The sequence below is a fragment of the Leuciscus leuciscus genome (genome assembly GCF_965113295.1).
Source record: "Leuciscus leuciscus genome assembly, chromosome: 23".
Lineage (NCBI taxonomy): Eukaryota > Metazoa > Chordata > Actinopteri > Cypriniformes > Leuciscidae > Leuciscus > Leuciscus leuciscus.
In genome coordinates this window covers 29,917,241-29,940,738 of record NC_138747.1, presented here as the reverse complement: position 1 = coordinate 29,940,738, position 23,498 = coordinate 29,917,241, and the positions used below count along the sequence as shown (strand labels likewise).

The following is a 23,498-nucleotide window of genomic DNA, read 5'->3' as shown; positions in this document are numbered from 1 at the left end:
TAATGGGATTCTTCGGGACTTTTTCCCCCCCTTACTCAGGACATATTGAGGATACAAAATCAGTTGAGTTTGCTTCTGTTGCAATTTGTTCAAGGTTGACCCCCATTTTGGCTTAAAATGACTGGACTATGACTATAATAAACAGTTTGCTGTGTCGCTTAGGTTCTCGTTCTCGCGAGGTTTGGGGCGAAGTCCCGAGAGTTTCCCTTAGGTCGTGACGTCAAGCGTGTTAGTCAGAGGAGAACCTGTAACAGAAAAAAGGGAACGAAATCCAAGTCGTCCGCAGCAGAAATCTCACGCTTCGCCACCCAGCGACTCCTCAAGGATCAGAGTTGGAGTTTGTGCACGATCTTCAGCGCCAGTGCATGTGACCGATGTCCTCTGATGCACGCGGACAGCTCTGTGAACGCGGAGCTCGCGCTTTTGTTTAGTTAGTTTTTTTGTTTATATCAGAGCACTGAGATCAGGAGAGCAGCAGAAGTTTCCACTCCTCTACAGGAATGTCCCAGAAGGAGAGACCGAATTTCTATCGACAGGAGCTCAATAAGACCATTTGGGAGGTGCCGGAGCGGTACCAGAATTTATCGCCCGTGGGTTCTGGAGCGTATGGATCCGTATGGTAAATATCTATACTGGAGAATAATATCGTGCGTAAAGCTCTTGCATAACCAGATCTGGCCGCTCGGGCCTCTCGCGTGCGATCCACAGTGTGTGTTCTAGGTCTGTTTGTGGAGAGTCATGTTGCAGCACTGCAAGTTGAGCCAGAAAACACGCGTTGCAAACCGAGAACGTGAACGGGCTTGCACTCTTAGTACGATTGCATTGGATCTTTATTAAAAATTTTTTTTTTTTTTTTTTTTTTTTTTTTTTGCTTTGCTTTGCAGAAGTCACTGTCGGGTGTCAAATGGCGTATGTTCAGTGTGTATTGAACATAATGCATGTGTGAGATACTTACTGGTCAGTATTCTTTGCACGATGTACATTAAAGCAACATTTTGATGGTAAATCCACTATTGTTTTATATAGAATTGTTCTATAATCTATACAGTATTTAATGCAATTACATCAGAAGTGACTGTAATTAAGTTACAGAAAAAGTAAGAGTAATCCCTTTACTTTTTCTAGTTATTTACACCCAACACTGGTTTTATTAGTTATCGAATGAGTAATATAAAAAGGCAGTCATACATAAAAGTAATATATAATAAAATATTATTACTATTTTTAATAAATAATATAAATTAATGCACATATAATAATGTAAGTAATAGTTAGTTATCATTGTGTAAAATCAATAAAAACAATTAAATGCATTTATCACTAATTTAATTGTAATTAACTCTAATAAAAAAATTGTAAGTAATATAAATTAATAACATTATAATCTAAATAATAAAGTAATAATCTGTTACTATTGTGTAAAAAACGTAATTAAAACTCAGTTGTGAATGTTTTTGACCATTTGATGTAAAAAGTAAATTATGCACAAAAATAATCTATAATAAATATAATATATTTATTAATATATGTATATATAATAAACATAAATAATAAAGTTAAAATTGTTTATTATTGAGTAAAAAAAGCAATAAAAAGTTAAACACAATTAAAACTCAGTTGTTTATATAAGTTATCGCACATTTAATATAAAAAGTAAATCATACATTAGAATAATCTATAATAAAAATATTATTATTTTAATAAATAACGTAAATTAATTATAATATAAGTAAATGTTAGGGATGCACAATATATCAGCCACCGTATAGGCCGATATATGTTCATTTTTAATGTTATCGTTTACGGCTCGATAAGAAAATCTGTCCGATATATTAAAGCCGATAAATAATGGGTTATTTCCTCCAGCTGAGACACTTCAGATGCGAACTGTTCAACATGAGGGTTTTTAATTGCTTGAAATATGATTGAAATCACTTCAAAAAAGAAAAATAAGGTTAAGTGCAACATGCGCAGCACAAGTCATATAGGGTTACATAAAATTACAATGTCTATAATTGTGTGCTTTGGGACATTGCTTGTAATGGTGAGACTTTTGTTTTTGTAATCAGGCTTTAAAAAATTTTATTGGCCAATATATCAGTTATCGGCTTTCAAATATAAAGAATTATCGTGTATCGGCCAAAATGTTCATATCGGTGCATTATATATATACTCTACCTGAGAGAAATGTAGGTGCATCCAAAGAAATGTAATGTTTCAGTGCATGCTGATGAGGACAGCATGATGTCACTCTCGGCTCTGACTCATAATTCCAGGATTAGGTGGTCTCCTCACCACTGATCTGGGTTAGTCATGCTTGTGAGGACTCCTGTTAGAAGCATGTGCTAAATATGACTTCATTTACATGAGTCTAGATAGTGTTGGTTTTCCCTCCAGGACCCAGATTTTACATTAGACATCATTGATGCACATCAAGTGACTCAAAATGGTTAGAAACCTCTGCAGGAAATGCAATGATTGTGCTCGTATCGCCGTGTGTGTTGGGGTAATGAATAAGAGAAAACCGTTTGCCATGTGGCTTGGGGGGTTTCAGGAAGGAGAAGCCTGCATTGCTCAAGCCACAGGTCTGGAGGACGGTCCATTCGGGTCTCTTTCTTTTTCCTGGACAGTCCCTAATAATGTGGGCGGATCCTGTCCTAGCGGTGTCCTCTGTCAGGGATATAAATAGCGCTCCATTGTGTGTGTTCCCAGGACATTTCAGTCTGGTAAATCAAGCAGTTCAGGTCTGTTCAACGTCAATCATTCCTGCCACGTGTTTCTGGGCACACATGAAGCACTCTGTCTCTCAGGCTGAATATAAAGACACTTCTTATAACCCCGTCACGAGAAACGCTTAAACGGACACTCCAGCCATTTGCATTAAGCTTTGTATCGTTAAAAACCCAGTCATATTTTTGAATGGTCGTGCATCATTCCCTCATTTTCCCCTGAAAAGGGAGAAATACGGAGTTCCTGCTTATAATGACGTAAAAATAAATCGTCATTTTGCATCATTCTAAGCAGGAAGTCCCATATCTTTGTAGAGGGGTTGAGACTACAAACACTCGTTCCTCATTTCTCCAGGGGGTGGGACTCACTCACGCTACAGACCTGTTACAGATCAGTGGGTGGGACTTCACTTGCAGAAACTAAAAAAGCAATATCCTCCATCTTGTTTGGAGGCTAAGCTAACAGGCGCTGTGGAGCCAGATGTGAAGTTACCACAATGGCGGAAGGCACTCAATATGATATGGAAGAAGAGGATTTCGAAAGTCTGATGCTCGAATCAGATGTTCGTGGCTATCTTTACGAGCCGCTATATACGAAGAGCAGCTGAGGCTGGATTAGTGGGAGTGGCTTGCGGTACTGTGCGATGTGGTGCATTGTGGGAGTTGTTGTCTTTCATACAAATGCGCCCTAAAGTTACTTTCTGTCTTTCCTCGGGCAAGAAGGCACCAAAGTCGAAATTTATGTTACATTTCGACTACATATATGACCCACTTTAATTCACCTCAGATCTTGAACAAATGGAAACAAGAACGTTCAAACTGTGAACAAACAAGTGTATTATTTGACAAAGATTGTTTTAGTAACTCAGTAGCCTATGTGTTTGAATAATGTTTAAATGGTGTAATATTTGTGGATTTGATTATGTTGCTACTTCTCCATTTTCTTGCGAGTGCCGTCGAGATGACTCTCTGGTGCTGTGCACTCGCCGCGAGACTCCGCCCACACGCTGTTCTGATTGGCTGACACCGCCCACACGCTGCTCTGATTGGCTGTGGGTTTTGATTGATTTTGACGCATCTCGCAGTCGCGTCGTGTCTAGTGTGGACAGACGCAATTATTTGTCGCTGGAATCTTATCGCATCGCTGGTTAGGACACGGTGTAAGCCTAAGATGATCGTAGAACAATTGCCACCAATGGTCTCTACGGTTAACTGAGACCTACAATGCTTTTGGGAAACACAGCCCTGTTTTGTCCAGCTAAAAATAACTGGAAGAAGATGACACCGGAAGCCTCGCACATTCAATTTACAATCAAAAATACGGTGGATGAGTGATTGATAAAAGTCTATTAACATGTAGAGAATATGATTTTTTTCCTTTTTTTTTTTTTGGATCCCAACTGTTGCTCACTGTACGAAATATCATGCCATCCGCCCAATCAAATTTGAGAACGGGATATACAGGTTAGCAATGTAATGTTGTTCAGTGGACATCTCTGCCTTTTTTTATTTTATTTTTTTGTTGTTAGATGTGTGTTTTGTTGGAGCACCAGTGGAATATCTAATCTGTGATTTCATGAAATTCCAGGCCGTGAACGTCTGCAAACGTCCCACATTGTTGAGGTCACTCACAAGTCTTGTTGTTTGAAAGAATCTGGAAGATTCTGACTGCAGAACTCTGGAAGATTGGGAGTTTCTCTTGGAGTGGCTGAATCAAAGGGAAAATCCATGTATTAAAAAAAAAAAGAAAGAAGTGAAGTGAAGAACAGTGTTGTTTATCATCCAAGTGCATCCGTGGAGAACATGAAGTACGGCAGCTGAGCAAAGCACATTGTCGGTGTGTTTCTTCCGTCATTCAGTCAGAGCTGTGTGTGTGATCTGTGATCTAGTGCAGGGCAGAAGGACAGGAACGCAGCGGTCGAGTCACGGCGCTCTTCGTCGGAAACTCCTTTGGTCTACTTCCGTCCTGTTTTTCTTGCCTTGGCACTATTTCTTCATGATCTAGATAAGGTCGAACTGAAGACACAACTGTCTCCCTGGCTACTGTGTTAAAGGCACATTCTGGTTTCAATGTGTAAAATAGTTTTTCTTCATTCATGAAATAACAAAAATAGAGTTTACAGAGTCAGACTATCATTGAAAATGCTTTTTAATTTAATTTTTATTTGTTTAAAGAAAATTTATTGGAATGGATGAGTCAGAGTTATTTTTGGTGGTATTCAAAATGAACATTGATATGACCACATATACACTGTAAAGTTTCAGGATATAAACTGCATTCCGTAAAAGAAGTATAATAAGGGTTTTTTGATGATTGATTTTTTGAATCAATATGTGAAACTGAGTTAGTTTTAAAGTCAGAATGAAACCGAAATTGCTATCATCTTTTCTTCTTTATTGTGACTATGGGGTGTGCGATATATATCGTCTAAGATAATATTGTGATTGTTGTTTTAACAATGTGTAATTATATTGAGTATGTCCTTGACTTTACAAAAACACACACGCATACACTACGTGATGTATTAAAATGCATTAAGAATCCCCCCAATAATCAAGATAACGATGTCTTTTATATTTATATAATTTAATATAGTTAATCAATATCCCACAAAGAGTGCCGTTTTTCCTCCAAATATCAGCATGATTAATGTGATATTGATTTTATGCAACAGTTCAATAAACAAGAAGTTAATTTTAAAGGGGATCTATTATTCCCCTTTTTACCAGATGTAGTATCTTGCAGGCGTCTGTGAATTTTCAACTCAAAATACCCCACAGATCATTTATTATACCATGTTGTAAATGATTTTTGAGTGGACGGAAAAAAAGGAAAAACATGCTTTTTTCGTGCATGTATCTTTAAATGCAAATGAGCTGCTGTTTCCCAGAAGAGGGCGGAGCCTGTGCAACTCCTGCCTCGGACACTTTTCGTGCATGTATCTTTAAATGCAAATGAGCTGCTGTTTCCCAGAAGAGGGCGGAGCCTGTGCAACTCCTGCCTCGGACACTTTTCGTGCATGTATCTTTAAATGCAAATGAGCTGCTGTTTCCCAGAAGAGGGCGGAGCCTGTGCAACTCCTGCCTTGGACACTTCGCCAGAAACTAAAACATCTGTTTGGTTTTGATTATCACTGCAGTTCTTCATCATGAAAGTTTATTATCAGCATGCGTTTTAAAGCCATATCAGTAAACTTCTGATATATGGTTTTCTGAGCCGCTACGGATCAACTACGATCCCTATTCTTGACATCGCACATCCTGCGACGTGACTATCGTGGATGCGCACATCGCGATATCGATGCTAAAACGATACATCGCGCAGCCCTACTGTGAACATCGATAAAAACCAAGAAAACTTCTGATGATCTGTGAATGTTTATGGGCTGTTCATGGTTTTTGAGTTAATAATACAGAGGAAAAGCCTGAGGCTCTAAATGCTAATCTCTGTGTCCAGTGCGAGCAGATCAGCGTGTCCTGGTTTGATAGAGAAATGGGACTTTTCCTGTGCTCTGTGGTGGTTTCCCATGTTTCACAATCAGCACTGAGTCATTGGCTCGGCTCACTCTCTACTAGATCTTTCTGTTGGATTAGACCCAGCATGCATGTAGAACACCAGTCCTGTACCGGTGTGTGCTGTCTTCTGTTCCAGCAGATATCACTGGCTAACCATACCTAATGTTCAGTCTCTAGCCGTCTGTTCACAGTGCGTGTGAGTCGATATCTCCCATAAACACCACCACACCCATGAGCGTGTGCAGTGGAGAGACTTCAGCAATGCCTCGATCCCTCGTCCTGCTAGTTTGAGTCACGCACTGGTCGTTATGTAAGAGTCTAGAAGAGAGTCATTACTACAAGACTCCACTATAAAGCTGTGTGGATTTTGACCTCACTGTTGGCATTGTGTGTCTGTCAAAACTCTAGCATGTCTGAGCGTGATTTATCTTAGTAAGTCATTTCAATACTTTTGCGTCACAAAGATTTGCATGTGTTCCTGTGTGGCAACACGTTTTTCCAAGGGTGTGATCTGATGGTACAAATATTATTTATTTTTTCAAATTGTTATAACTAGTTTACAATGTTTTAATGCATTTTTGATCAAATAACTGCAGCCTTAGTGAACGAACAAACATTAAAAAAAATATATATATATTCGTGTGTGTCTTAGTGTTATTTAGTTTTTCTAATATTTCGAATTTAGCTTTTATTTGTATATATTTTTTAGTTTTCATGATAATTATGTGCTTTTGTCCTAAAACATGTTATAAGGTTTATTTTTAAAGGGACATTGTGTAGGATTTTCTCCCATCTAGCGGTGAAATTGTATTTTGCATTCAAACGAATAGTGCTCTCCAGCGCCTCGCTTTTTCAAATGCGTGTTGCATCTACGGTTAGGCCTGTCGCGATAGTCAGTAAATCAATTAATCGCACGATAAAAAAAAATGAGCTCGATAATTTTTCCGGCCGCGATAATTCCATTTGCATGCTTGTTTGTTTTCCTCGATCGTCTCTCTCTCTACCAAAGAGACTGGATGACCACTCTCGGTTCCTTAGCGTATAGGAGGAGTGTGAACCCTCTTGTCAGTTGCACTGTTGTTGTCAGTCACATGGTCTTTGTATGGGAAAGCGGGACTGCTTGCGGCGACTGCCGGGAGAGAGAGAAGACGCTAGTTGTGAGTTGGAAAAAAAAAAAAGAAAAAAGAAAAAGATGGAATTGGTTTCAAAGCCAAACGCGACAGCTGCCGGTGTGGGAGCACTTCGGATTCAAACCGAATGATCGTGGTGAACCACTTAACCTGAGAGCCGGTATGTCGAGCCCGATCTCATGAAAATGCGCATCTATACCACGAATGTTATTTCTCGTGCCATTTATACGCCCAAAATAGTTTTTGCGTGCATATGATACGCACTTTATGGCGTGTAATACGCACGCACTCCTCACCCCTAATCCCAACCAAGTATTTTCAGTGCGTAGCATATACACACAATAAAGTGCGTCTCCGTCTTCCCGACAGTAAGTTACACAATCACTCGGGCGTTTAGTCGACAAAGTAACAGGAGGACAGTGCAAAATGGTGTGATATGGCCTGTTGAGGCTTTTTTTTATATGTTTACAAAGGTCCTAACCGGCAGTTTTGCCTGTTATGGAATGTATCACTATTTATGTCTGAGCCTAATGTTTAATAATTTTTTTGAAGTGCCATTTTGTTTACATCCATTTTATTGATTGTTTTTGGTATTTATTCAAGTGAGTTTTTTTGTTAACAGACACTGAGAGTCTATTGCTTTTATTGTTTTTGGTTGTTTTGTTAATTTTTTGTGGCTATTTAAAATGTTTTCTGTTTTCAATGTTTAATATTCTTTAGAAATAAAAGTTTATAGATCTTTGAAAAGGTGTACCTGCATTATTATGCCATTATCATTATATTAGATGAAAATGGTCTCAGAACGACAATATTATCGTTTATCGCAATAATTTCTTGGACAATTTATCGTCCAGCAGAATTTGTTATCGTGACAGGCCTATCTACGGTAGCCATTATGTACCAAAAAGCTATGACAAGATGTCTTCTAATAGCATTTAATTAAGACCGTAACATTGACTTGCCTGTCGAGAAGAAAGCAAGCAACTTCAGCGTCTCTTTTAAAAGCTTTCTCCTGCATTAGCTATCCCGACATTAACCCTTGTTTTCTGTAATCTCCGTTCACGTTTCCTTTTACTGTCTTTTTTGGACTTTTCGATGACGAGGACTCCTTATCCTGTGACTAAGCATTTGTATGGACTCCTCCATTATAAATAACCGTACAGTGCAGCCTTTTAAACTTGCCGGGGCCGTGACAAGCGCCTGTCACTGCTCTGCTCCTCCGCTTCTGCTGGCTTCAGTCACGTGACGCTGGCTCTGAACGAAACGCGTTGTGGAAACGCGTTGGCCTAGTACTTTTTGTCCCTCTCTGCTATTATAGTTTTTCAAGATGGCGGAACTACATGGACGCCTCCGTGGACCTACCCGTCCCATGTATATAAAGATAATAAATTCTTCGTTTACGAGGATAAGTCCGATCATTGGCAGAGGTATTTGTACACCATTGAGGACATATTTTTGAATAAAAATATTGATTTTAGATAATAAAATACCAAAAAAAAACTACACATTGTCCCTTTAAGGTTTATCTATTATAAAATTTAGTTTTTTTTTCCCAGTTAATCATTTCAGTGCTTCATTTAAAACATATTTCTGTTTATTGCCAAGGCATATATATATATATTTTTTTAACTAATATTTTATTTAACCGGAGTGTTTTTAATAGTTGTAGTTTTTAGTTAACCATAATAAACCCTATGTGTCATTTGTATGTAAATGCATACAAAAGTTTTACCCACAGTTTCATATTAGCGTGATTTCTGAAGGATCATGTGACACTGAAGGATCTGAAGGATCATGTGACACTGAAGACTGGAGTAATGATGCTGAAAATTCAGCTGTGATCACAGGAATTAATGGTTTAATTGTTAATTTTAGAGTGCATGTTTGTTGTACTGTAAATGGCTATTCTTTCCATTATGGTGTCTTGTGGGTTTGTGTGTGACAGTGTGTTATTATTTGTCTGGGCGGGCAGACACTTTGGCGAGGTGTGTTCTTTGGAGAATGGTAACTCAGGCTCCTTCCATCTGTGAAACTGGCCTACTTACACTTCCTGGAAAGCCTGTTGGCTCTCCTGACCGCAGAAGCCGGAGCCGGCATGGTCACTGCTCTTCCATTGTTCCAACGCTTGTGTGGAAAACAGAATTGGGGGTTTGTCATGATGACCGTTTTCTTAGCCATGCTTTGTGAATTGAGCAGATGTTTTGTAATGTAGATGATTGGTTGAAATTGTACATATGAATTACATATACATGAATATTCTTATATTAATAAAAAATATTTAAAGGAACACGCCGACTTTTTGGGACTTTAGCTTATTCACCATATCCCCCAGAGTTAGATAAGTCCATACATACCCTTCTCATCTCCGTGCGTGCCGTAACTCTGTCTGACTCACCCACCGCTAGCCTAGCTTAGCACAAAGACTGGAGGTAAATGGCTCCAGCTAGCATACTGCTCCCAATAAGTGACAAAATAACGCCAACATTTTCCTATTTACATGTTGTGATTTGTAGAGTCACAGCGTGTACAAATAACAAGGTCACATGAGACACAGCCATCTTCTAACCATATACTGGGAACTATATTCTCAGAAGGCGAAGCACTGCTACTTCTGCGGAGTGATTTACTCCAACTCTGAGTGAACTCTCTGCTCCTCACCACGGGGCGAGCAAATCACTCCGGCCCGCCTATATCAGATAACCCGATGTGATTGGTGCAGCTCGGACACAAGGGCATATTTAATGAGCATCATTACTCAACGCCAGAGTAAACTCGCTGAGCAAATTCAATTTGTGCTCTCGTGAGAACTCTGGATTTCCAGGGTACTAATACGGTACATTTATTCACCACATCTGATCATTTATATGGTTTTATTTGATGTCATACATGTAACACATTTTCAACACAATAGTTAATAGTTAATTTGACAGATTTAAACCTATTTGGAATCCCCACAATCTCAGATACAGTTTTCCCAGCATCATTTTTCTTAAATATGTCCCTGTACGTGATAAAATTGGGAAATTGCTAATAGCAGGGATCAGTCCTTCCACCATCTGTATCCGCCACTGCAGTAGCTGAGAGAAGGATGCTGATATTTAAGGCTTTCCAAACAAAGCATTCTGTGTTATTTATTAAATCTAGATGGTTGTAAAAAGTCCCGTTTTTGGAGGAGGGAGGTTTATGAGAATCTCATTTGCATATGATGATTCATGTTCTTACTCTTGCTGTATGAAACATACCACTATGGTAACGGAGCATTTTATTTTATTCCAGCTTTTTAGGGATGTTCTTCTTGTTTCAGTTTCCTACAACATCACTGCTTGTGAAAGCAGGAGTCTCCTGTAATCTTGTGGCCTGCGATGTTGATGGAATCCATAACATGGTGTTCTTTTTTTCCCACAGCTCCGCGCTGGACGCAAAGACGGGCCTGAGGGTCGCAGTCAAGAAGCTGTCCCGGCCCTTCCAGTCCATCATCCACGCCAAGCGCACATACAGAGAACTGCGGCTGCTGAAACACATGAAACACGAGAATGTAAGATGTTTGAACTGCTCTTTCTTCCACCTTCAGATACAGTATGAATCCTCTTTTGACAGGATTGCGCTGACTGTATTTCTAAACTTCTCACAGAACTTGCACGCGGCTCATGGTCTGTGATTTCTTCTCCTTCCACTTTCATGACTATTAAGCAAGCTCACATCCTCTGCCAGCTCAGATCCCAGCGGGGGATTCATCTGTGCGTTATGAAACTCTATTGATTATTGTCTGAGAGCTAATGAGGGCGTGGGGAGAGATTATGCACTATTACTGCATGGTGTGCTGCGTTCCCTGCAACATCATAAATGCATAATGTGAAATATTTGCTTTTTAAAACAGTTTTGTGACAGATCTCTGTGATGCTTTGTTCAAAATGCCTATGTCAAAGGTCAAAAGTGCATCTAAGAGCTGCTGTTTTTCAGCAGGCATGCAGTAGTTCCTATGTGATTTTCTTATTTATTGCCTGTTTTTGTGAAGGTACTCACCATGTTTTTGCTTAGAAAAAAAAAACCTTAATTTTTTTGCGTTCTGGCCAGAGTCCACGAATCTGTGCTGCCTCTGTTTGAGCGTGGGTGAAACTCTATGCTGGATCACAGCCACCTTCTCTCTCTCTCTCTCTCTCTCTCTCTCTCTCTCTCTCTCTCTCTCTCTCTCTCTCTCTCTCTCTCTCTCTCTCTCTCTCTCTCTCTCTCTCTCTCTCTCTCTCTCTCTCTCTCTCTCTCTCTCTCTCTCTCTCTCTCTCTCTCTCTCTCTCTCTCCACTTTCCTTCATGCACGCACTTTTGGGTTCCCTGGCGCTGTCTGTCTCTCTGTCTCACAGATGTTAATGTTTAATAACCCTCAAATCCCTGAACAGATCGGCTCTTCAAACATCAATCTTCCTTTTTCATATTGAAACCAGTGGCAACAACTGGCACACGAGCTGCAAGTTTTTGCTCTATTTTCTTTGTGTGCAGTGAAATATGATCTGTAAACCTATTTATCGACACTATCTTTCGCAATATAGGCTAAGTAAGTAACATAAAATACTGTACTGGAGCGAATTATTTGCCCACTTATTACACAGTAACAACAGATTCTCATTAAATCTGACTGAATCCAGATGATAAAAGTCATTTATTGTGACACTTTGGAGAATTTTAGACATGTAAATTATTATATATATATATATATATATTATTATTATTATTATTATTATTGATCTATAGCATTTGTTATGAAAAGTAGCAACCTACACATTTAGAAACTATAACTACAAAATGCCACATTTGTAATATAAATCTCTATTGAGAAATATATTTCATTTACAGATTATCTATTATAAATTCTACAAGTTAGTCAAAATTGACCACAATAGATACTAGGGTTGTCATGGTACCAAAATTCCAGTAGTCGTTACCAATACCAATACCATTAAAATTTTACGGTTCTCGGTACCAATTTCGGTACCATTGCAAAATCTGTTGGAACGATTTTATTTAACTATTTGAAATAAATATTAAATTAAATTCAATGAGTTTATTATTTATGATGGTAATCATTATAGTAAATAATATAAACATTTGAAGGCCACATGCTGTTTAAAAGTAAACTGTTTATAAAAAAAGATCAAGTAAAACATAAGCAACCCTCTACACACACGCACACCTAGTAATAATAATTATTAGTGTTAGTATTATTATTATTATTACATTGAGACATAACATTGAGATGTTTTCTCCTCTTTTCATCCGTCTTATGTGGCTGTTTTAGATGGTGTTTGACTTTCTTCTGACAGTGACACCAGCAGGTTTATTAGGCTGCTGTCTCTTTAAGACCGAATGCAGGATCCAATATACTGTTACACATGTGTTTTCTTTCTCAACTGTTTACGTTCACTTAAGACATAAATGACTGTTTACAAGGATATTTTGACATAATTCTGTGTGTTTAAGTGTAAGAAGGTGCGAAAGAGAACAGCCCAGCACAGAAAACAATGCTTGAGTGCCGAATTGAGTTCTCTTTCGTGTCTTCTTGTGCTTAAATGGTTTAAAACCACATTAAAATGAGCTCATAGGAATCGATAAGCGGAATCAAATGTTTAATTTTATAACAAGTTTTTTTCCCCGATTTTTCGATTCCCAACGAACAAAACAAGTTTGTAATTAATTCTCAATGACACACTCCTTAAACTTAAAGATTGTTTTATTTTTATAAATGCTGTTCTTTTGATCTTTCTATTCATCATAGAATCCTAAAAAATGCATCACGCTTTGACAAAAATATGAAGCAGCGCAACTTTTCAACATTGATAATAGTCAGAAATGTTTCTTGAGCATCAAATCAGCATATTAGAATGATTTCTGAAGGATCATGTGACACTGAAGACTGGAGTAATGATCCTGAAAATTCAGCTTTGATCACAGGAATAAATTACACTTTAAAGTAGCCTAAATTTAAATAGAAAAGTTATTTTAAATTGAAATCTAAAATAAATAAAAAATATTCATTAAATGCAGCCTTGGTGAGCAGAAGAGACGTCTTTCAAAAAAACGTTATACCTACCTTAAACTTTTGAACAATTGTGTAATTAATAGTCATCATTTTGCTGAAACACTGACGATGGCCAAGGTTCATGCATGTTACCATGGGCAGAAGTGCATCTACAGTTTAACCAGTATAAAATGTACCTTCTCCTCCTCCTGCAGAGAGAGAGAGAGAGAGAGAGAGAGAGAGAGAGGTGATGCCCACACAAAATATAAATGAGTGTAACAGAGGATGTTCACAAGTGGAAGCAACACCTCTCACTCTGTGTGCTGCTTCCTCTGAGGGGAACCGCAATGGGCCGCATGCTTACCAACAGCAGAAAACAACTTCAGTCAGGACACATGATGAAGAGCATCTAATGTGTTTACAGTACAGTCTGTTCAGTGTGTGTGCTCCGTTGAAGTGTACACTCATGGAATAGAGCAAAAACACTTCTTTAAATGATTTGACCTTAATCTTGTAATGTTGCTGTGATTCAGACAAATTGTCTCTGACTCTTGTCCTTGTTGCAGGTAATTGGTCTTCTAGATGTTTTCTCGCCCGCTACCAGTCTAGAAGAATTCAATGACGTGTGAGTATTTGCATCATTTCTACACGGTGAACCTTTTTTCATCCTATCAGGCACATTTCGGGCCACCTTGCACTTCTGAAACATGCAAAAAAAAAAAAATGTTCATGAAACATGTTCATAGCAGGCTCTTCACGATATAGTTATCAACTTATTCTACTTCATCCCTGCATCCAGAACGCTCAGTTTATCGACTCTTTGCTTGTTCCATGTTGTTGTGAAAAGTTCATAGGACATGTGTGTGTGTGGCATTATGGGTTGCAGGTCTGTGGATTCTGAGAAAAAGAATAACGGAGTATGAAGTGGCTCACTTCAGTAATTACTCAGGCGTATCTAAAGGCGTATCTAATTATTGGATGTGTAGGTGTCTCCTTCACAACCCCGCATTGCTCAATAAAAGCTTAATTAGATGTAGCCCTGATGATGCGGCGTGTGTCGAAGGCCCTGTTCAATCCGGAAGCGTTCAAGCACCTTGCATCCAGTTGTCAAAGTGATAATCAGAAAGCAGCAGCGTTTACTTCCCGTCGAGTTCTGCTCCGGGAGAGGGAAAGAACATTGTGGCCATGCACGTGTTGGGAATATCCGTAGTTACCATGGCAACAGGCTTCATCTGCTCAACATAATTTCCTCGTGGCACACAGGCAATAACCTGCAAACTGTTATTGCCTCATATAGCTGCCTCGAAGTAATCATAACACAAACAATAGAATAATCGCTCATCCAGGGAATTATAGATAAAAATGTATTGCCCTGGCATATGAGATGTCGTAATTATGAAATATTGGCCAATTAATTGTCATACTAATAATTAATGTGTGTCACTTGCTTTGTAGACTTAATGCACACATATACCTGTATAATCTTGAGGTAGAATATAATTATTAATTATCATTAGTTATTAATAAAAAAGATTATGAATAATAATAATATTATTAGGGGCCAAGCACCGAAGGTGCTAGGCACCTATTGTTTTCGTTCGCGTTCTTATTATTATTAGGGGCCAAGCACCGAAGGTGCGGAGGCACCTATTGTATCTGTTCCCGTTCTTATTATTATTATTATTAGGGGCCAAGCACCGAAGGTGCGGGCACCTATTGTATCTGTTCCCGTTCTTATTATTATTATTAGGGGCCAAGCACCGAAGGTGCGGGCACCTATTGTATCTGTTCCCGTTCTTATTATTATTATTATTATTATTATTATTATTCTTCTTCCGCTCTTGGAGTCTATGGCAGCCCATAGAACCGATTGCGGGAAAGTTGTTTTGGTTTGACATTCTGATAGAGGACATTCCCAACATTAAATACACCAATTTTGGTGTTTCTAAGTCATTCCCTCTAGCGCCACCACCTGTCCAAAATTTCACTTTTGTTTTGCTAATAACTTTTGAACCGTAAGGCCAATCAACAAAATTCTTTTTTCCTCTGATTCCTGAGCTCATGACGATTCGATTGCACCCTATGACGTCATTTTCCGTCATAAAAACATTGCCGCCATTTTGAATTATTCTCAAAACCTACTTTTTCGAACTCGTCCTAGACGGTTTGTCCGATTTGCACGAAAATTGAACCAGATCATCTTCAGGCAGTGCTGACAAAAAGTTATTAAAATCTAGTTGATTTGTCAAACCGTTTTCAATAAACGCTCGAACAAATTTTACGTAGCGCTTGCGAAAACAGTCGTAAGGCTGTATCTTCGCAACGCTTTATCGTATTCAGACCAAACTTGGTACATGTCATCACAAGCATGACCTGAGGCTACATGCTGCGTTTCGGCCCAGCGCCACCTACTGGTCCAGAGATATGAAAAATGGCTATTTTTGCTTATAACTTCTGAACAGTTTGTCCAAAAATCATAAAATTGGTCTCGTTAGATTCAGGGCAAAATGCCGAGTCGACTGATATCCATTTTTACCATATCGGCCATTTTGACTGTCGGCCATTTTGAATTTTGTGCTAAAACGCTGTATTTTAAGAACGCATGAACGGATTGTTACGAAACTTGGTATGGGTCATCAGCACGATGTCCTGAAGGAGCCTGAGAAGTTTCAAAACAGCGCCACCTAGTGGTTAATCTTTTTATTCAAATGCTTATAACTTTGGGTGTGGTCGACATATTTTCACGAAACTCATCTAATTAGACTGCTGAATCCTTGCCGAGTCCTACGATACCAAACATGCTAGGTTTCACCTTACGGTTTGTGTAGCGTTGTGATTTAGCGCTTAAAAAACATTTGGCTATATCTTCGAAACCGCTAGTCTGATCGAGACGAAACCACCGTCAGAAGTTTGGAAACATAGGTCGATAGCTATACGCCAATGCCCAAATGTGAAAATATTGATAGTAAGGGGTAGTAAAATCCAATCAAAGTCATGTGTCAGTCATTTTTTACGTGTTTTTTCATACAAATGTCTATAACTCCGAAGCGAATTGAGATATTTTCACCAAAATTGACACACATATGTATGGGCTCACTCTGAGGACACATAAAAAAAATGGTGTGACTGAGCCTCTTGGTGGCGCTATAATAGAACAAAACATGAAATTCCCATTGACTTCAATACAGTTTTGTGAAATAAAATGCTATACTAAACAAATGCATTGGTGTTATTTAATGAAACTCAGAAAGTGCCTTCAGCACCATTTCCTGAAAGTACCCAACATATTTCAAGACAGCGCCACCTAGTGGTCAAAAGTTATAACAAAACTTCTATAAATGCTAATAACTTTTGAATAAATCTGCCTATTGAAATGCCACTGGTATTAATAGATTGCTTGGGTCAAGCCGAGAACATAGAAACCAAGTTTTCCTTATTTGGCCTAATTTCCTGTCCGCCATCTTGATTTTCATTCAAAACATACATTTTCGAACTCCTCCTACACCGTTTGTCCGATTTTCACCAAAATCGAATCGTATCATCTCCAGACCGTGCCGACTAAAACTTATCGATTTCGTCTCGATTGACGAAACCGTTTTCGTATAGCGCAGCAGCAAAGTTGAGGCATGATGCTAATTGCACTATTCAGGCTTTATCTCTGCAATGCCTTGACATATTGACACCAAACTTTGTATGTGTCATTGTCACTTCACTCTGACCACATCACATCAGTTTTGTAACTGCGCCACCTATTGGTAGAAAGTGATAATGCATTACATAATATTTTTATTTACTGTTTCTATGAATTTTCAGGCATTTTGCCTAAAATCCTCTTTAATGTCTTTAATTGCTCATTGTTGCAGTTGGTCTGACACTTTCAGCAATGTTGGTATGTGTTGTCATCTGATTGTGCTTGGCCCCGCTAAATGCTGCTTGCAGCTTTAATTATTATTATTATTATTATTCTTCTTCCGCTCTTGGAGTCTATGGCAGCCCATAGAACCGATTGCGGGAAAGTTGTTTTGGTTTGACATTCTGATAGAGGACATTCCCAACATTAAATACACCAATTTTGGTGTTTCTAAGTCATTCCCTCTAGCGCCACCACCTGTCCAAAATTTCACTTTTGTTTTGCTAATAACTTTTGAACCGTAAGGCCAATCAACAAAATTCTTTTTTCCTCTGATTCCTGAGCTCATGACGATTCGATTGCACCCTATGACGTCATTTTCCGTCATAAAAACATTGCCGCCATTTTGAATTATTCTCAAAACCTACTTTTTCGAACTCGTCCTAGACGGTTTGTCCGATTTGCACGAAAATTGAACCAGATCATCTTCAGGCAGTGCTGACAAAAAGTTATTAAAATCTAGTTGATTTGTCAAACCGTTTTCAATAAACGCTCGAACAAATTTTACGTAGCGCTTGCGAAAACAGTCGTAAGGCTGTATCTTCGCAACGCTTTATCGTATTCAGACCAAACTTGGTACATGTCATCACAAGCATGACCTGAGGCTACATGCTGCGTTTCGGCCCAGCGCCACCTACTGGTCCAGAGATATGAAAAATGGCTATTTTTGCTTATAACTTCTGAACAGTTTGTCCAAAAATCATAAAATTGGTCTCGTTAGATTCAGGGCAAAATGCCGAGTCGACTGATATCCATTTTTACCATATCGGCCATTTTGACTGTCGGCCATTTTGAATTTTGTGCTAAAACGCTGTATTTTAAGAACGCATGAACGGATTGTTACGAAACTTGGTATGGGTCATCAGCACGATGTCCTGAAGGAGCCTGAGAAGTTTCAAAACAGCGCCACCTAGTGGTTAATCTTTTTATTCAAATGCTTATAACTTTGGGTGTGGTCGACATATTTTCACGAAACTCATCTAATTAGACTGCTGAATCCTTGCCGAGTCCTACGATACCAAACATGCTAGGTTTCACCTTACGGTTTGTGTAGCGTTGTGATTTAGCGCTTAAAAAACATTTGGCTATATCTTCGAAACCGCTAGTCTGATCGAGACGAAACCACCGTCAGAAGTTTGGAAACATAGGTCGATAGCTATACGCCAATGCCCAAATGTGAAAATATTGATAGTAAGGGGTAGTAAAATCCAATCAAAGTCATGTGTCAGTCATTTTTTACGTGTTTTTTCATACAAATGTCTATAACTCCGAAGCGAATTGAGATATTTTCACCAAAATTGACACACATATGTATGGGCTCACTCTGAGGACACATAAAAAAAATGGTGTGACTGAGCCTCTTGGTGGCGCTATAATAGAACAAAACATGAAATTCCCATTGACTTCAATACAGTTTTGTGAAATAAAATGCTATACTAAACAAATGCATTGGTGTTATTTAATGAAACTCAGAAAGTGCCTTCAGCACCATTTCCTGAAAGTACCCAACATATTTCAAGACAGCGCCACCTAGTGGTCAAAAGTTATAACAAAACTTCTATAAATGCTAATAACTTTTGAATAAATCTGCCTATTGAAATGCCACTGGTATTAATAGATTGCTTGGGTCAAGCCGAGAACATAGAAACCAAGTTTTCCTTATTTGGCCTAATTTCCTGTCCGCCATCTTGATTTTCATTCAAAACATACATTTTCGAACTCCTCCTACACCGTTTGTCCGATTTTCACCAAAATCGAATCGTATCATCTCCAGACCGTGCCGACTAAAACTTATCGATTTCGTCTCGATTGACGAAACCGTTTTCGTATAGCGCAGCAGCAAAGTTGAGGCATGATGCTAATTGCACTATTCAGGCTTTATCTCTGCAATGCCTTGACATATTGACACCAAACTTTGTATGTGTCATTGTCACTTCACTCTGACCACATCACATCAGTTTTGTAACTGCGCCACCTATTGGTAGAAAGTGATAATGCATTACATAATATTTTTATTTACTGTTTCTATGAATTTTCAGGCATTTTGCCTAAAATCCTCTTTAATGTCTTTAATTGCTCATTGTTGCAGTTGGTCTGACACTTTCAGCAATGTTGGTATGTGTTGTCATCTGATTGTGCTTGGCCCCGCTAAATGCTGCTTGCAGCTTTAATTATTATTATTCTTCTTCCGCCATGGGAGTCTATGGCAGCCCATAGAACCGAGCGCGGGAAAGTTGTTTTGGTTTGACATTCTGATAGAGGACAGTCCCAACATTAAATACACCAATTTTGGTGTTTCTAAGTCATTCCCTCTAGCGCCACCACCTGTCCAAAATTTCACTTTTATTTTGCTAATAACTTTTGAACCGTAAGGCCAATCAGCTAAATTCTTGTTTCCTCTGATTTCTGAGCTCATGGCAATTCGATTGCACCCTATGACGTAATTTTACGTCATTAAAATATGGCCGCCATTTTGAATTTTTCTAAAAACCTACTTTTTCGAACTCGTCCTAGACGGTTTGTCCGATTTGCACGAAAATTGAACCAGATCATCTTCAGGTAGTGCTGACAAAAAGTTATGGAATTCAAATTGATTCGTCAAACCGTTTTCGATAAACGCACGAATACATTTTACGTAGCGCTAGCAAAAACGGTCGTAAGGCCGTATCTCCGCAACGGTTTATCGTATTCAGACCAAACTTGGTACTTGTACTCACAAGCATGACTTGAGGCTACATGCTGTGTTTCGGCGCAGCGCCACCTACTGGTCCGGAGATATGAAAAATGGCTATTTTTGCTTATAACTTCTGAACAGTTTGTCCAAAAATCATAAAATTGGTCTCGTTAGATTCAGGGCAACATGCCGAGTCGACTGATGTCCAATTTGACCATATCGGTCATTTTGGCTGTCGGCCATTTTGAATTTTGTGCTAAAATTCTGTATTTTATGACTGCATGAACGGATTGTTACGAAACGTGGTATGGGTCATCAGCACAATGCCCTGAATGAGCCTGAGAAGTTTCGAAACAGCGCCACCTAGTGGTGAATTTTTTTTTTCAAATGCTTATAACTTTGGGTGTGGTCAACTTATTTTCACGAGACTCATCTTTTTAGACTCCTGAATCGTTGCCGAGTCCTACGATACCAAACATGCTAGGTTTCGCCTTACGGTTTGTGTAGCGTTGTGATTTAGCGCTTAAAAAACATTTGGCTATATCTTTGAAACCGCTAGTCCGATCGAGACGAAACCACCGTCAGAAGTTTGGAAACATAGGTCGATAGCTATACGCCAATGCCCAAATGCGAAAATATTGATGTTTAGGGGTACTAATTTCCAATCAAAGTCATGTGTCAGTCATTTTTTTCGTGTTTTTTCATATAAATGTCTATAACTCCGAAGCGAATTGAGATATTTTCACCAAAATTGACACACATATGTATGGGCTCACTCTGAGGACACGTACAAAAAATTGTGGGACTGAGCCTCTTGGTGGCGCTATAACAGAACAAAACATGAAATTCCCATTGACTTCAATACAGTTTTGTGAAATAAAATGCTATACTGAACAAATGCATTGGTGTAATATTACGAAACTCAGAATGTGCCATCAGCACCATCCCCTGAAGGTACCCAAAATATTTTGAGACAGCGCCACCTAATGGTCAAAAGTGACAATCAATTAAATCATATTTTTAATTACTCTTTCTATGATTTTTCAGCCATTTCGCCTAAAATCCTCTTTAAATGTCTTTAATTGCTCATTGTTGCAGTTGATCTGACACTTTCAGCCATGTCTTGTCGTCTTATTCTGCTTGGCCCCGGTAATGGCTGCTTGCAGCTATATTTATTATTATTATTATTCTTCTTCTTCTTCTTCCGCTCTGGGAGTCTATGGCAGCCCATAGAACCGCTTGCGGGAAAGTTATGAAATTTGGCACAACGATAGAGGACAGTCCAAAAAGTCACCATGCCAAATTTGGTGTCTTAAAACCAATCCCTCTAGCGCCACCACCTGTCCAAAATTTCACTTTTATTTTGCTAATAACTTTTGAACCGTTTGGCCAATCAACAAAATTCTTTTTTCCTCTGATTCCTGAGCTCATGACGATTCGATTGCACCCTATGACGTCATTTTCCGGCTTATAAATATGGCCGCCATTTTGAATGTGCTGAAAAAGCTACTTTTTCGAACTCGTCCTAGACGGTTTGTCCGATTTGCACGAAAATTGAACCAGATCATCTTCAGGCAGTGCTGACAAAAAGTTATGGAATTCAAATTGATTCGTCAAACCGTTTTCGAATAACGCTCGAACACATTTTACGTAGCGCTTGCGAAAACAGTCGTAGGGCTGTATCTCCGCAACGCTTTATCGGATTCAGACCAAAATTGGTACATGTCATCACAAGCATGACCTGAGGCTACATGCTGCGTTTCGGCGCAGCGCCACCTACTGGTCCGGAGATATGAAAAATGGCTATTTTTGCTTATAACTTCTGAACAATTTGTCCAAAAATCATAAAATTGGTCTCGTTAGATTCAGGGCAACATGCCGAGTCGACTGATATCAAATTTTACCATATCGGCCATTTTGACTGTCGGCCATTTTGAATTTTGTGCTAAAATGCTGTATTTTAAGAACGCATGAACGGATTGTTACGAAACTTGGTATGGGTCATCAGCACGATGTTCTGAAGGAGCGTGAGAAGTTTCGAAACAGCGCCACCTAGTGGTCAAAAGTTAAAACAACATTAACAAAAAGGCTAATAACTTTTGAATAAATCTGGCTACTGAAATGCCACTGGTCTTAATAGATTCCTTGGGTCAAGCCGAGAACATAGATACCAAGTTTACCTTATTTGGCCAAACTTCCTGTCCGCCATCTTGATTTTCATTCAAAACCTACTTTTTCAAACTCCTCCTAGACCGTTTGTCCGATTTTCACCAAAATCGAATCGTATCATCTCCAGACCGTGCCGACTAAAAGTTATGGATTTCGTGTGGATAGACCAAACCGTTTTCGTATAGCGCAGCAGCAAAGTTGAGGCATGATGCTAATAGCACTATTCAGGCTTTATCTCTGCAATCCCTTGAAATATTGACACCAAACTTTGTATGTGTCATTGTCACTTCACTCTGACCACATCACATCAGTTTTGTAACTGCGCCACCTATTGGTCGAAAGTGATAATGCATTAAATCATATTTTTATTGACTGTTTCTATGATTTTTCAGCCATTTCGTCTAAAATCCTCTTTAAATGTCTTTAATTGCTCATTGTTGCAGTTGGTCTGACACCTTCAGCCATGTTGGCATATCCTGTCATCTACTTGCGCTTGGCCCCGGTAATTGCTGCTTGCAGCTATATTTAGGGGCCAAGCACCGAAGGTGCGGAGGCACCTATTGTATCTGTTCCCGTTCTTATTATTATTATTAGGGGTTCAAGCACGAAGTGCTGAAACCCTATTGTAATTGTAAGGATTTTTATTATTATTCTTCCGCCGTAAAACGCATCGTGCAGCCCAAACCGTAAGAGCTGGAACCTTGAAACTTTGCCAGATGGTAGTACAAAAATCGAGGAGAGGTTATCAAATTATGACCCCGATTGGCCAATAGGTGGCGCTATAGTAAGCAAAAGTATAAAATCGCTAATAACTCCTAGACGGTTTGTCGTAGACTCAAGTGTCTTATATCACTGTAATCCTTGGCTCAAGTCGGACAAAACGTATATCTCCGATTTCATTTCCGGTAGGCAAATTTTTCCGCCATTTTGAATTTTGTCAAAAACCTACTTTTGCGAACTAGTCTGTGGTTTTTTGTCCGATCGGAACCAAACTAGTGCAGAAATGTTCTCTGGAGTCTGACTATCAATAATTATTGAAAAAAAGTTGAAATTTCGATTCATGGTCGCTATGGGGCGCCAAAATGTTCAAAGGAGGCGGAGTCAGTTTTACTAAAATTGTTATAACTCGTGAACGAAATGAGATATCTTCACCAAACTTGGTACACATATGTAGGAGGTCAATTTGAGGTCACAGTAAAAAAATTGCGTCGATTGGCCTCATGGTGGCGTTATAAAACATAAAAAACGTATAGACACCTGACCGTTTTTCCGAATGACTTGAAATTTGGTATGCAGTGTCTTGGCCCAAGGGGCCATGTATGTCTAAAAGGATATTGGCGTATCTCAAAAAACATGGCCGC

The 23,498-nt window shown here is 39.0% G+C and overlaps 1 protein-coding gene and 1 long non-coding RNA gene across 4 annotated transcripts in view; one reads left to right on the top strand and one right to left on the bottom strand.

Moving 5' to 3' along the window:
• Positions 1 to 211: 211 nt before the first annotated feature.
• Positions 212 to 23,498, top strand: part of mapk14b (mitogen-activated protein kinase 14b) — a 58,058-nt gene continuing 34,771 nt past the window's right edge. For both annotated transcript variants that reach the window (XM_082156535.1, XM_082156534.1), the window contains exons 1-3: positions 212 to 619; positions 10,781 to 10,910; positions 13,951 to 14,009. In XM_082156535.1, coding sequence (XP_082012661.1) covers positions 501 to 619; positions 10,781 to 10,910; positions 13,951 to 14,009 — 308 coding nt within the window. In that variant the 5' untranslated portion in view covers positions 212 to 500. The remainder of the gene's footprint in view (positions 620 to 10,780; positions 10,911 to 13,950; positions 14,010 to 23,498) is intronic.
• LOC309488362 lies at positions 1,693 to 13,944 on the bottom strand. Of its 2 annotated transcripts, none has more exons than XR_014202077.1 (3): positions 13,457 to 13,944; positions 5,815 to 10,886; positions 1,693 to 5,648 (listed from the first exon to the last, which is right to left on the bottom strand). It is a non-coding gene; the product is annotated as an uncharacterized lncRNA (long non-coding RNA). The 2 variants fall into 2 exon arrangements; XR_014202078.1 differs by lacking the exon at positions 1,693 to 5,648 and having other exon boundaries at positions 7,408 to 9,733; positions 9,767 to 10,886.